We start from the raw sequence: 15,451 nt of genomic DNA on the forward strand, positions 1-15,451 counted from the left end.
CAGTCTGCCTTGGGGACAAGAAAGGGAGGGTGGTTGGGCGGGTAAACTAGGCTTCAGACACTGGGCTGGCACACCCTCCAGTGGCCACTCCCCCAGGGGCTGTGGAAGGGAGCCGGTGGGCTTGGGAAGCTAGCAGACAGCGTCCCCTAGTGTTACTATGAGTGGACCAAGCGGCCCCCCAGGGCCCTCTCAAGGGCGGGCCTCAGGAAGCACCTGCTCCCCAGGACCAGGGGCCGCCCAGTCTCCCCCAGGTGGCTTCCTTGTTTACAGGCCTCCTGCCCTGATCCCAACGTCACTGCCTGTGGCCACTCCTGCTATTTCCAGTGACGGCTCCAAGAGCAGCTCATTCATCTTGGCCCCTGCCCACGCAGCTGCTCCGCCACCCCACCTCCTTCTGGCCCTCCCCCAGGCTTATGGCCAAGGCCCTAAGGGCCTTCTCTCCCCCTTCATTCCAGGCCTTGGTTTCCAGGGATCTAAGAGCTGTGGCTTCCTGTTGCCCTGACTCAACGGAACCCCATTCTGTCAGTGCCAGGGAAGCCAGGGGCCTTTTTCCAGGAAAGAGGAAGCAGCCTAGGACCAGATGGGCAGGCTTAGAAGAGGACAGCAGGGGCAAGGGCATCCCAGGCTGTCTTAGCCAAGTCCTCTGGGAGGAGGGAGCAACAGGGCAGTGTTTACTAACATATATTAGGCACCCGTAATGTGCAAAGACAGATGCCCCAAACTATTCTAAGTAAGCAAGGGAACACGCCAGTTGCAGGCAAAGGTTTATACCTAATACTCACTGATGGGGGGAACAGAACCTGAGTCCTCCCCTGGGCACGTCTAGGTGTGAGGAGAGCCTTAGGCCACATAGGGAGAGGGAGCAGGAGCCCTCCAAATCTTCCTGGAATGGGGGGGGAGGATTATCATGTCCTCTACTTACCAAATGAGACCCTCCCACACACACATTTACTCCCACTCTTGTTTCTGGGGGAAAACAGGGAGTCTGAAGTTCATCAGAGATGAGTAGCTTCTAGCCCTTTAAGTCAGCAGAGGCTCTGAAGAGACTCTGTTGTTCTAGTGGCTGGGCCACTCAGCAGGGCAAGATTCCACCAAGTCTGTGGGAGATAAGTCTCGGCAGAGGATTTGGCTGCAGGGAAGAAAGAAAAAAGCATGCAGACACCAACCAGGTGCCCTCACCCCAGCCTGATTCCAGGAACAACCATTTGTTATTTTATTTCAGTCTGGCAGCTGACACACCACACCCATAGAGCTGGGCAGTGGACTGTGGTCACCAGTGCTCGGAGCAAAGGGTGCTCAGCTGATGTCACAGGAAGGTCCCACTCTAAGAATCTTTAGTTGTGGTTTAGCCATCAGCCACAACTAAAGAAGTGTAATCTGGGGGGAGGGGGAGGTTACAAGAGCTAGATGAAAAAATAAAAACCTATCTGCCAAATGCCATGAATGGTGGCAGTGGCATTCTCACCTCCATGTTGGACCTCAACATTGTGGTTAAATGCTAGACAGTGGTAGGGCATTATCAAAGCTGAGCAGAACCTGGAAAAACAGTGATCCAGCCTAGCAAAGAGAAGGACAAGTAAAATCTAGCATGTGTATGGGCTAGTGGAGGGAGGAGGAATAACGGACTTAGATTCATGGTTAGGTAGTGCAGACATCCAGAGAATTCACAGGACAACCAGGGAAGGAACAGACTGAGGAAGCACTAGTGGAGCAAAAGACTCGAGCAATCCAGCTGCTGGAGTGCAAAGGATTCTGTGGGGAGTAGCACCGCCTGCTGGCCAAAGGGAAGAACAATCCCTGCTCCAAGACAGGATGGTGGACAGTAATTTCCATCTGAAGCCTGGAGTGAGAGGATCGGGTGGAGGAAGAGAAGCAAGCATGAAATGGGAAATTTGTCCTGTCACACCTCCAGGTGAAGAAGCAGGGCCAAGACTTGAAAGCATGAAGGCCCCTGGCAACCTCCCTGCGGCACCCAGCCTCTCCTGGAGATCACTCACACCCCACTCACCCAGCGTCAACACAAAGCCATCAGCTCCAGAGCCACCAGTGCGAGGAAGGCAGTTTAATGCTCTCCACCCCATCACCAGCTCCCACAGTCTTCCATGAGGCCCTCTGCCCAGGGCACCCCTCACAGTGGAGCCCCAGCGTGCACAAGAGCACATCTGCCATCAGCACCACCTTTCCCACCCCCCATGCCCAGGAGTTGGAGGGGCTGTCTTTTTACTTTTGGAGCCGGGGGCCAGAGAGAAGAGAGGGTTTCCTCTGAGGGAGAAGAGGCACAGAGTGAAAAGCAAGCGGGTACTCTTAGTCTAGGTGAACAGGATGTGTGTAGAGAGTAAAAAGGAAAAACGAGCTGTTAGATGCAGAGGGGACGGGAAGGCGATCAGAACTGGGACGTCTCCAACTAATGCCCTCTACTGGGAGGCAGGCTGATGGCCTGGTGTAACAGTGGCTCTAAGGCAGCTCTGAAGAACAGCATGAGCAGCGGGCAGGTGCACTCAGAGCTGACACGCCATGGGCAACAGCTGTAATTCCATGCCCGCCTCCAGCCATAGCCCAGCAGTCTCCAGATGACTAAGCACACACTACCATGTGGCCTTCCCAAGACTGGGCAAATAGCTGTCCTTGACTGCTTGCCCACATATCAGGGGCAACGCCCTCCTACAGCCAACTGAGGTGCTCGTCCTCGTAGCACTGGGGGTCAATGAAGGGCCGGTCGATAGAGCGAATCATCAGCTCCCCACAGTACACACACTCAGCCGCCACCAGTTCATCTAGGTCAGCCTTGAGCTGTTCCCGGCTCGGCCCTCCAGGGGCAGCGCCCCCCTCAGCCTCCTTCACCCGGCCAGAGCCCTTGGTGGGGGGTGGAGCGGCCCCCAGCTTTCGCTGCAGCTCCTCCAGCCGGGCCTGCTTGTAGGCTGGCAGGCCAGGCCGCACAGCCTGCAGCAGGCAATCGGCATGGAACATGTGGCCGCACAGGAAGAGGTAAAAAGGGCGGTTGAGCAGGGGAAAGTCACAGGCAGCACATTTGTCCTGGGGCTCCACAGTGCCATAGCGGCCCCGTAGCTCTTGCAGGTCTCGCCGGATGCGCTGGGCACTGGCTGTGGCCTCCTCCATCTCTCGCTGTAGTTCCTGGATATGGTGGTTGTAGGCCTTCAGTGAGCTGCAGATTGCCTCCTTAAAGTGGTCAATGGTGACGAAGTCAGGGAAGAAGGGCAGCACATCCTCAATCTTGAGTAGGGGGCAGCTGGCCAGGCAGGCCATAGCTGTCTGCACATCTTCCTCCTCCTGCACCACGTGCCGTGCAATCTTCAGCCACAGCTTCTTGCGAAGTTCCTCATCTTCCTCGGGCAAATCAGCACACTGCTTGGCCAGATCCACATCCACCTGTGGGGTAACCAGGAGTGTTAAGGGTCAAGCCTCCTCCTCACCCAAAATAGAGCCCGTGGGAGAAACATGCCCAGGGAGATGGGACCTGAGGGGAGGCCCAAGGTGGCATTCCCACCGCTCCCAGCAGCGATCGAGAGCTTCCCAGGGCCAGGATAGGCTCTGTCGCAGTGGTGGGCCTGTCTCTGTCACAGCTATGTAAAAGCTACTTATGATGGTAGGACTTCAATTTTAGTGAATTTAAAAATCATGAGGGGAGGACATAATTTTAGAGCCCCACCTGTATACATTCTAATTCAGTAAGTCCTTTAGGTAATAATTCATGATTTCAGAAATGTCACTCAGCATCTTCTACAACTGTGACCATAATACAAGAGATAGCATGTATGCAGAACTTAACTAAGCATTCTGAGTGCTTTTTATATACAGTACTTTATGAGGGAAGTACTATAATATTACCCCCAGAGTCTGGGTGAATAATCTGAGGCACAGAGATTTCACAGCTTAGAAAGTGGCAGAATCAGAATTCCTGACTTTGGAGCCCCTGTTCTTAACCTCTATACTACAGCAGCTCTCTGCGAGTGAAGCCAGCACACCCCAGACACAGCCACCTCTCCAACCCTTCAGCACTGAAGTTACTGCTCTCCAGACCCCTCTTAGATGGCATCAAGACTCATTGGCTCACCTGCAGGGCAAGGTCCACAGCCTCCTCATACAGCTCCAAGACCTTGTAGACATGGACACAAGCACGGTGGTGGCCGTGCTCGGCGCAGAGCCGCAGTGCATACTTGAGGTCATAATGCACACGATGTGGGCTGACCCCAGCTTGCTCAAGGTAGGCCAGCAGTGAGTCTGGCTGGCCTCGGGCATACAGAGACAGCAGGTAATTATGAATGGCCTGCTCAGTCTCACCCAGCACGTTCACACAGAACTCCATGTAGCGGATGGCCTGGCTCACCTGCTGGGCCTCACCACCCTGGCTATAGTTCACCAGAGCAGGGATGAGCTGCCGGGCATCCAGCCGGCTGCCCAGCTCAATCCAGGCATCCACCAGCTGGCTGGGGATGTGACGGATGAGGACGGGCGAGAACTTGTAGAAGAGCTGGGGGTCCCGGTGGCGGGCAAGCACGGCCAGCGCCTCCTCATAGGCCTCGTGCTGGCAGTGGTAGGCCACCACCCGCTCGTAGTCCTGCATGATCACAGCAAAGTACACCATGTGTTCCGTGTCCCCATGGCTGGCGAGCAGCTCGTGGATGGAGGCCCTGCTGGTGAAAAGCCACTCCTTGTGGCGGGGGCTGCTGAGGAAGGCACGGAAGCGCTCCCGTGTTTCCCAGTAGAGGTTCAGAGCTTCTGGGTCACCCTGCAGCGCCCCAAGCCGGCTCAGGTAGAGCTCTGTCAGCCAGGTGGTCAGCAGTATGGCCTGGGTACGCTCAGTTGGCTTCAAACTGGCCAGTTTTCGCTGCAAGAACTCAGCCAGAGCCTCCTCCTGTCGGGCCTCCAAGAACTTGAGGGCAATCTCCTCAAAGTAGCTCTGAGTCAGGGCATAGCAGCGGGCACTTTCCAGGTAACGACACTGACGAAAGCAGAAATCGGCCTCCCGAGCCAGGACAGTGTCCAGGCAATCGGGCCGCTCTCGACAATACTCTTTGGCCAGGTCAAAGCGGTTCATGTCCAGGTAGGTACGCCAGACATCTCGGGCCTCCCGCTGCACGTGGTAGCGAAAGACAGCCCTCTCAGTGTAAGCCCACAGGTGGCCTGTAGAGGAGTCTTTCACCATGTGCTTCAGTAGCCCGAACTTCTCCAGGAAGTGATCCCGTAGCACCACCTGCCCTGTCAGTGTGCACACTGCCTCCACCCGGTCTGCCAGCAGCAGCAGGAAGTGGAACTGGGTCAGGACAATGGCCAGGGGTGGATTGGCTCCAGGACCTACCCCCTCTGGGTATTCCCAGACTCGCTCCTCGCTCAGCAGGGAGTCGGGACGCCCATTGTCCAATGCTCCGTACAACACGCCATCCCCCATCATCCAGGCGAAGGCCCGCGGCGCAGAGCGCAATTTGGGGGTATAGAAGGCCAACTCACTGTAGCCCAGACTGCTGGGGAACTCACGGAATGGGGGTGGGTGGTCAGTGTAGGCAGCAAAGAGCCCCAAGAAGCCTTGTGCCTCAGCCCCCTCTGCTGCTCGGCCTATGAACTGGAAGAGGCGCTGCCGAGTTGTGGCAATAACAAACGTACGTCCATCAGGGCCCCGTTCAGCCTCAAGAGAGCAAACAGGTGCTGGACCCCCTTCTTCATTTAGAGTGTACAATAAACGCAAGTAGAGATCTGGGGCAGGGCCGAAAAGCCCACCCTCGCTGGCTGAGAGCTCTGCTTCAAAGATCTGGCCTTGGGCAGTGCCAACCAGGATGGGGCCTGTGCTGCTCTCAGTGCCCAGTGCCTTGTTCCAGCCCACACTCTCCACCAGCTGTCCTTTCCAGCGCGCCAGTGGCCGCACCTTCTGTCCATTACGGTTCACATAGAGGACCTCAGTGCTGTTCAGAGCAATTAGCAGGTGAGAGCCTGGAGTGGGGGAGAGCATGGCATCCTAGAGGATGCTGCCATCCCCACCCTCCTCCTCCTCCTTGCCCCTCCACCCTTAGATCCCACCCACCCAGGCAGTGGCTTAACCTCAGCCCCCTCCCACCTCAGACCACCATCACCACATACCAGTATGGTCCAGGAACATCTTGTGAACTTTGGCATCATCCTTGCGTCCTAGCTCCACATGGTTGGGTTCATTTGTCTTGCCCAAGTCAATGCTGTCAGGACAAAAGAAGGTTAGATCCTTTTCTTGAATCACAGACCTCTTTACAACCTGATGAAAGCCAAAGCTTTTCTTCCCTGAAATCCATATATACACATAAAACTGAATACAATCCCAAGGGAACTCTGAAACATATACAGGATCCTACCTAACCCTCAGCTGAGACTTCCTGCACCTCATTTTGAGAAGTCCACTAAGCAAAAGTCTTTTCCCTCTGCTCAACAGATCTTCAGTACATTCAGAAAGATGGGGAGGGGTATCCCAGACTTCTGGATAAAAAATGAACAACAGCCTGACCAGATGGTAGCACAGTGGATAGAGTGTAGGCCCGGGATGCTGAGGACCAAGGTTCGAAACCCTGAGCTCGCCGGCTTGAGCACAGGCTCACCTGACTTGAGCGCAGCCACTGGCTTGAGCATAGACACTGGCTTGAGCAAGGGTCACTAGCTCTGCTGGAGCCCCCCAGTCAAGGCACATATGAGAAAGCAATCAGTGAACAACTAAGATGCCACAATGAAGAATTGATGCTTCTCACCTCTCTCCCTTCCTGCCTGTCTGTCCCTGTCTGTCTGTCTGTCTCTCTTTTTTTTTTCTGAAGCTGGAAACGGGGAGAGACAATCGGACAGACTCCTGCATGAGCCCGACCGGGATCCACCTAGCACGCCCACCAGGGGGTGACGCTCTGCCCACCAGGGGGTGACGCTCTGCCCCTCTGGGGCGTCGGTCTGTTGCGACCAGAGCTACTCTAGTGCCTGGGGCAGAGGCCAAGGAGCCATCCCCAGTGCCCAGGCCATCTTTGCTCCAATGGAGCCTTGGCTGCGGGAGAGGAAGAGAGAGACAGAGAGGAAGGAGAGGGAGAGGGGTGGACAAGCAGATGGGTGCTTCTCCTGTGTGCCCTGGCCGGGAATCGAACCCGGGACTTCTGCACGCCAGGCCGACGCTCTACCACTGAGCCAACCGGCCAGGGCCTGTCTCTCTCTTAAAAACAAACAAACAAACAAACAAAAAAAAACGAAAAATAGTAGCTAATGGTTACTGAGTACTTTCTCTATATGAAGCATCATGTCAAGGACTTAATCTAATATGATCTCAATCTTCACAATAACCTTCAGGAATGCTCCTGTTTGAATTATATTTCCCTTATTAAAATCTTTTCAAATTATATGCTTATTCTATGCAAAAAATCAGTGCAAAAATGTATAAAGAAAAAGTTAATGACTCTCTTCTCAAAGCTGTCATTCTCAACAGAGAAAACTAAAGTTAACATCATTCTCCATGCTTATAATAGAATAGGGTTGTTCTGTCAATCTTTACAAAAATGACTTCATATTGCCTGACTTGTGGTGGCACAGTGGATGGAGCATCGACCTGGAATGCTAAGGTCACCAATTCAAAGCCCTGGGCTGCCTGGTCAAGGCACATATGAGGGGCAACTGTGACTTGATGCTTCCCACTCCTCCCGCCCCCACCTTTCTCTCTCTCTCTCTCTCTCTCTCTCTCTCTCTCTCTCTTTCTGTCTCTCCTCCCTCTAAAAATCAACAGAGCCCTGGCCGGTTGGCTCAGCGGTAGAGCGTCGGCCTAGCGTGCGGAGGACCCGGGTTCGATTCCCGGCCAGGGCACACAGGAGAAGTGCACATTTGCTTCTCCACCCCTCCGCCGCGCCTTCCTCTCTGTCTCTCTCTTCCCCTCCCGCAGCCAAGGCTCCATTGGAGCAAAGATGGCCCGGGCGCTGGGGATGGCTCTGTGGCCTCTGCCCCAGGCGCTAGAGTGGCTCTGGTCGCAACATGGCGACACCCAGGAGGGTCGCAACATGGCGACGCCCAGGATGGGCAGAGCATCGCCCCCTGGTGGGCGTGCCGGGTGGATCCCGGTCGGGCGCATGCGGGAGTCTGTCTGACTGTCTCTCCCTGTTTCTAGCTTCAGAAAAATGCAAAAAAAATTAAAAAAATTAAAAAAAAAAAAAATCAACAGAAAATAAAATCTTTAAAAAAAAAAAAAAAAGACTTCATGCCTGACCAGGCGGTGGCGCAGTGGATAGAGCGTTGGACTGGAACACAGAGGACCCAGGTTCGAGACCCTGAGGTCGCCAGCTTGAGCACGGGCTCATCGGGTTTGAGCAAGGCTCACCAGCTTGAGCCCAAGGTTGCTGGCTTGAGCAAGGGGTCACTCGGTCTGCTGTAGCCCTCCCCCCCTCCCGTCAAGGCACATATGAGAAAGCAGTCAATGAACAACTAAGGAACCGCAGCAAAGAACTGATGTTTCTCATCTCTCTCCCTTCCTGTCTGTCTGTCCCTCTCTCTGATTCTGTCTCTGCAAAAAAAAAGACTTCATATTGTATATATGTGTGTGCATGTTAATTCAGAACATACTTTACTCACTTAACATTTCATGAGTGCCTGACTAGGCGGTGGCACAGTGGATAGAGCATCGGACGGGGGATGCTCCGGAACCTGCAGAGGACCCAGGTTCGAGTCCCTGAGGTCACTGGCTTGAGCGCGGGTTCATCTGGTTTGAGCAAAGCTCGCCAGCTTGGACCCAAGGTCGCTGGCTCGAGCAAGGGGATACTTGGTCTGCTGTAGCCCCACAGTCAAGGCACATATGAGAAAGCAATCAATGAACTAAGGTGTTGCAATGAAAAACTGATGATTGATACTTCTCATCTCTCTCCGTTCCTGTCTGTCGGTCCCTATCTATCCCTCTCTCTGACTCTCTCTCTGTCCCTGTAAAAAAACAAACAAATAAAAAAACCCACATTTCATGAGCATTCCACTGAGTCAACAGATAGAGCTCTAACTCATTGTAGTAACTGCATAATATTCCCTTTCATGGCTGATCCATAATTTAATCATCATTTTCCTGTTGATGAGCATTCAGCTCTAGTTCATTTTTTCCTACCACAAATTATGTTGCAATCAATATCCCTGGATCTATACCATTGCAAACTGGTACTCTTCTTTCTGTAGTTATGTATTCCCCAAAAGGGATTGTTGGATCAGTTATATATATTTTAAATATTAATAGACATGACTAATTATTTTCCTATAAAATGGTAGCAATGTATACTTTCAACAGTAATTTTTGATAGTCTATTTCTGTATATCTTTGCCAGCACCAGGATATTACTGTTTTTACTTTTATTTATTTATTTTTCTTTTTAGCAAGCTAGAGAGAGACAGGGACAGACAGACAAAAAGGAAAAGAGATCAGAAGCATCAACTCATAGTTGCAGCACCTTAGTTGTTCATTGATTGCTTTCTCGTATGTGCCTTGATGGAGAGGAGGGGCTCCAGCTGAGCCAGTGATCCCTTGCTCAAGCCAGTGACTTTGGGCTCAAGCCAGTGACCATGGGGTCATATCTGTGATCCCACACTCAAGCCAGCAACCTCAGGTTTCAAACCTGGGTCCTAGGCATCCCATGCTAAAGCTCTATCCACTGTGCCACCACCTGGTCCGTCAGGATATTACTGTTTTTTAATTTTTGCTGATCTGATAGGTTTCTTTTTATTTTTTTATTAAATTATTTTTATTTTATTTATTCATTTCAGAGAAGAGAGAGAGAGAGAGAGAAGGTAGGGAGGAGCAGGAAGCATCAACTCCTATATGTGCCTTGACCAGGCAAGCCCAGGGTTTCAAACCAGCAACCTCAGTGTTCCAGGTCAAGGCTTTATCCACTGCGCCACCACAGGTCAGGCTGATAGGTTTCTTTTTAAAAATGGCATCTTACTGTTATTTTAATTTGTATTCCCAGAGGTTAAAACTATTTTCAGATGTTTAGTGGAAATGCAGAGCTCCTCTTCTATGAACAGCTTGTTTATGGTCTTTACCCTTCCTTTTCTACTAAGTTGTCTTTTTATTAATTTGGAAGGGCTTTTTAAGAAACAAGGATGTAGCCTGATTAGGCAGTGGCGCAGTGGATAGAGAGTCGGACTGGGATGCAGAGGACCCAGGTTAGGAACCCTGAGGTTGCCAGCTTGAGCACGGGATCATCCAGCTTGAGTACAGGGTGGCTGGCTTGAGCGTGAAATCATAGACATGAACCCACCGTCGCTAGCTTGAGCCCAAAGGTCGCTGGCTTGAGCCCAGGGTCACTTGCTCTGTTGCAGCCCCCCCGGTCAAAGCACATATGAGAAAGCAATCAATGAACAACTAAGGTGTTGCAACGAAGACTTGATGCTTCTCATCTCTCTCCTTGTCTAACCCTGTCTGTCCCTTTCTCTGTCTGTCTCTGTCACAAAAACAAACAAAAAACAAGGATGTAAATTGTTAGTCATGTAGAAAATCATTATTTTCTTTCTTTTTTTAAGATTTATTCATTTTTAGAGAGAGAGGAGAGAGAAAGAGAGAGAAGAGGGGGTGGAGCAGGAAGCATCAACTCCCATATGTGCCTTGACTAGGCCAGCCTGGGGCTTCAAACCGGCAACCTCAGCGCTCCAAGTCAACAATTTAACTACTACGTCACCACAGGTCAGGCACAGTACATTATTTTCCCACTATCTTTTGTCTTGGCCTGATTTATATGCTTTGTTTTGTATTGTCACAACAGCAATGTAATCAATTATATCTTTTTCCTGTAGCATCTAAATCTTCTAGCTTAAGTAAAAAGGTCTTCCTTCAGCTCAAAAACACAGAAATTTATTAAAATTCTTCTAATATTCACATTTTTTTAAAATAACTATTCCACCTAGAATTCATTTTTATGATATAGAGACTTAGCTCTGTTTTATCCCAGATGGTTATTCCAGATAGATAAACAGTATTACTAACACTTTTGTCATGTATGTATTTTTTTAATTTTTTTCTTTTCCAGGTGAGGGGAGGGGCGATAGAGAGACAGACTCCCGCATGTACCCTGACCAGAATCCACCTGGCAAACCCCGTCTGGGGCTGATGCTCTGCCCATCTGGGGCCATGCTCGCAACAGGTCTATTATTAACGCCTGAGGCAGAGGCTCCATGGAGCCATCCTCAGTACCCAGGGCCTATGTATTCGAACCAATCGAGCCATGGTTGTGGGAGTAGAAGAGAGAGGGGAAAAGAGGTTGTGGGAGGGGAGGGGTGGAGAAGCAGATGTTTGCTTCTACTGTGTGCCCTGACCAGGAATCAAACCTGGGACATCCACACGCTGGTCCAGCACTCTACCACAGAGCCAACCAGCCAGGGCTTGCTTTTGTCATATATTATTTCTATTTACTTATGTATTTACTTCCAGCTTTATTAACATACATTATTTCTGCCTGACCAGGTGGTGGCACAGCAGAGAACATTGGCCTGGAATGCTGAGGACCCAGGATTGAAAACCCAAAGTCATCGGCTTGAGCATGGGGTCGTTGACTTGAGCAGCATGGGGTCGCCAGCCTGAGCCTGGGATCATAGGTGTGACCCCATAGTCGCTGGCGTGAGCCCAAAAGTCACTGGCTTGAGCAAGGAGTCACTTGCTCTACTGGAGCCCCGGTCAAAGCACATATGAGAAAGCAATCAATGAACAACTAAGGTGTTGCAACCAAAAATTGATGCTTCTCATCTCTCTCCCCTTCTCTTTGTCTGTCTCTGTCTGTCTGTCTCTCTCTCTCTCTCAACAAAAAAAAGAAAAAGAAAAAAGATACATTATTTCCATTTCTAATGGATTTATTTCAGGATTCTAGACAGTTCCACTGATTCATGCGACTAACTTGTGTTAGTACTACCTTTAACAGATGAAAAAACACATATAGAGAGACTGCCTGACTTGCTCAAGATTCCATAGCTGGATCTGGCCGGTGGTGTCACAGTAGATAGAGCATTGATCTGGAATGCTTAGGTTACTGATTTGAAACCCTGGGCTATCCTGGTCAAGGCAATGCAAGCAATCAATGAACAACTAAAGCAAAGCAACTATGAGTTGATACTTCTCATTCCCCCCACCTCTCTCTCTCCTCTCCCTCTGTAAAATCAATAAATAAAATCTTTTTAAAATGCCTGACCTATGGTGGCGCAATGGATAAAAGCGTCGACCTGGAATGCTGAGGTTGCCAGTTCGAAACCCTCAGCTTGCCTGGTCAAGGCACATATGGGAGTTGATGCTTCCTGCTGCTCCTCCTTCCTTCTCTCTCTCTCTCTCTCTCTCTCTCTCTCTTTCCTCTCTCTAAAATGAGTAAATTAAATCTAAAAATAAAAAAGTGGAGAAAATCTTAAAAAAAAAATTCTATAGCTGATAAATGGGAGAGCTGGGAACTGAATCCAGGTCTACATAATTCTTAACTACTACACTATATTGGTTCTCTTTGGGAAAGATATTTCCTGAAAATTCCCAATCCCCTCTTTCTATTCCTTAGAGGAACAGAAAGGCCTTAGTCCGTTAATAGGCCCAAAATATAACCATTCCACTCCCTACTCCTATACATTTTGGGCCCTCACTTACCGGAGCAATGTGTCCTTGCCCAGGCTCATGCAGAGCTGATTACAAGAGACGACAAGACTGGTGATACGCTCAGAAGGAGTAAAGTCAATGCGCTGCTTTGTGAAGATGGGTACTTCCTTCTCTAACTGGGCATTCACATACCCTACAGGTGAGGAGCAAAGAAAAGGTTAGCTTAGAAGAGACAGGAAAAGCAAAAAAAAACATAAACAAAAAACCAGTGCTCCTCTCCACTTTCCCAACATATTACCACTCCAGGACCTTGGTTATCAAACAGTTTAATATCAATATGTCAAGTAGTTTGCTAATCCCTACATTAGAGAGCTGTCCCCATACTGTCTGACAGCAGCGAGGGGTTGATTCTTTGGACACTTGGGATGCTGTTATGCCATGATGTACCTGTTCCCAATGGTAACAGGGGAAAAGGGTTGGGCAATTTCCCTCATCAATCTTTGGCCCAGCAAGTCCAACTCAACTAAAGTCATCTAGTTCCACTCTCCTCCTCCCTGCCCATGCAGTAATGCTCTCAGTGAGTCTCCAGAAGAATGAGGGAAGAGGGAATCCTGGATAACTATTCCAAGCAGTTGATTAACTAACTGAAGTGCTTTCTCTCTAGGCTTTACTCTCATTCTTTTAGCACTGCTCAAAATACCTCAGCATTTCAGACCCCTCTGCCAATTCTGTACTACTTTCTGCAAAAATTTCCCCTCAATGCTAGGTTGCACCCAGCTCTAGCAAAGGCCTAAAACTCATTTTATCCTGTTTAGTGACACAATTCCCTCTAGGATCACTCCTCCTTCCCCTACAACATTCCCCTTTCACCAGTTTCTTTGCCCCTTTTCTTCTTCCCACCCCCAGAAGGGCCCTAGTGAGAAAAGAACAGAATCAGGTGAATCCTGAAGACTTATTTTCAGTTCCCCCAACTGCAGCCCTGTAAGACGAGTCACTTCCTTATCTGGGTGCCAGTTCCCTCTTAGAAGGACCCTAGTGGCTGGGCCTAGATCAGGAGGCTGCTCTTGCCGCTCTTTCAAACTTCGACCATCCACCAGCTGGGAGCCAAGAGAGCCTGAAGAGAATCAGGGGCCTCGACCCAAACTGCAGGTCTAGTAGGTGAATCAGAGCTCTTAGAGCCACCCTCCTCTCCAAAAAGTTGCCAGGGGAGCTGAGAGAGGCAGCGGCACTCTTCTTCCCTTACCCGAGTGGGGGATGCCCACGCTGGGGCAGCCGGGCTGCAAGACAGCTGAGCGGGTCAGGGAATCCTCGTATTCATCCAGGATGGACGCCATGGTGTCTGGCTTCTGGACTCTCCGTCCCAGGCCCAGGGATTACAACAGGGCTTCCCCCAGGGATCCCTGCTGCCCCGACGGGAACCTGCGACTCTCAGACTAGACAGGGATCTGACAGATCCTGGCAACCCGCCGCCGCCTTGTCCTCTTTAAAATCCTGAGGATGTTTTCACTCTCGCCTTACAGACCGAGAAGACCGAGGGGCCCTCCCCCTTGAATCTGGCGCAGTCCTGCACGCGACTCCCTCCCCCAAGAGGTCCCCGGTTCCCTTTAGGCGAGCCCAGGTAATCTCAACCTCGCCCCAGCAGCTCAGCTGACTCCCGGCCCCCGCACGCCGGCCTAAAACGTAATTTCCGGGCTCTCAGAACCTCGCGTCGCTGGCGCAGGAACTTCGCGGGTCCGGCCACTGGGAGGCCTCGCGAGGGTTGAGGAGGCGGGCCCCAAGCAGGGGGGCGGGGCGGGGTGGGCGGGGCTGGGCTGTGACCCAGTCCTCCCTTGAGGGCGGGGGCCGAGAGTGCAGCGGCGGTTCTCCGCTTGGGGCGGATCAGGACGTGTTCAGTGGGGTGGTAGACTGGCCCCGCTGAACGCAGGCCTCTCTATCCAGGATCCTGCTGCAGTTCCGGGCTTTGACACTAGGAGGTAATCCTGGCTTTCTCAGCCTCTTTCTCCGATCCGCCCAGTGCCATCCAGCTACAGCCTCGCCGGTCCCTAGCACCTTTCATGCCGGGCTTCCTCCCTCAACTGGACGGCTCAGCCTCCCTGCCCAGCTTCGCTTCCACCTTTCTAAACAGCTCGCTGCTCTAGGTCCCTAGGAGAACCTCCTGTTCCTCAATCTAATCGTTGTCTTGATCCTGCCTTCACAAGGCACAGGCAAGCAAGCAGCCCTGATCTCTCTTCTCCCACATCCAGGGGCCCACCAGCTTCCAGAAAAGTGGCAAAGCTGGATTCCCCAGCCAGTGGGAAGCCATGTGCTACCTAACCTGTCTCTAACCTCCGTAGTGGCTTCTCGGTGTGGGGAAACAAGGAGCAGCAGAGAAGACAAGGCACAGCTAAGGGGTGCCAGGCTACTTCCATTCATTCGTTCAGCAAAACACTCTGTGTCCGGCCTCTGGCTAGGTGCTGGAGTCATAGAGATCAGTACGGTTCTGTCCTTGGAGTTCATAATGCAGCAGGGACGATGGGCCAATAAACAGAAAATTAATGCTAGATTGCCGTAGATGTATTTGTTCAGAAGGTCACTCATTCCACAAATGAGCGCTCTCTCCGTGCCAGTTCCAGGCTCTAGGGCACAGCAGGGGCATACCCAGAGATATGGTCGCAACACTGAATGGAGGAGCGGGGAACAAATACCTGCCAAACCTGTCAGGAATTGGGGACAAGTGTTGGAGGCAAATGTGGAGTCCTAAAAGACAACTTCGAGGGTTTGGGTGCGACTGCGGTTGGGTCTCCCTTTTTTACCCGCCTAGGCGACTCGGAGTCTGTTTGTTTTATGGGGCTCACGGACTCTACATTGCTAAAGTGAAAGGCTTTTGGCCAGAGTCATCGCCATCCGGCATTAGCGGGTAGCCCCCCGAGTAATGGCTAA

At 51.4% G+C, this 15,451-nt stretch overlaps 1 protein-coding gene across 1 annotated transcript; it reads right to left on the minus strand.

Annotated features, from left to right (window-relative positions):
* Positions 1-1,189: 1,189 nt before the first annotated feature.
* Positions 1,190-14,232, minus strand: VPS18 (VPS18 core subunit of CORVET and HOPS complexes). The gene is made up of 5 exons (XM_066277046.1): positions 13,776-14,232; positions 12,584-12,725; positions 6,091-6,182; positions 4,073-5,943; positions 1,190-3,387 (listed from the first exon to the last, which is right to left on the minus strand). The coding sequence occupies exons 1-5, from the start codon at positions 13,864-13,866 to the stop codon at positions 2,662-2,664; spliced, it is 2,922 nt and encodes a 973-aa protein (XP_066133143.1). The 5' UTR covers positions 13,867-14,232; the 3' UTR covers positions 1,190-2,661.
* Between the last annotated feature and the right edge of the window lie 1,219 nt (positions 14,233-15,451).

The sequence above is a fragment of the Saccopteryx bilineata genome, chromosome 4 (genome assembly GCF_036850765.1).
Source record: "Saccopteryx bilineata isolate mSacBil1 chromosome 4, mSacBil1_pri_phased_curated, whole genome shotgun sequence".
NCBI classification, from domain to species: domain Eukaryota; kingdom Metazoa; phylum Chordata; class Mammalia; order Chiroptera; family Emballonuridae; genus Saccopteryx; species Saccopteryx bilineata.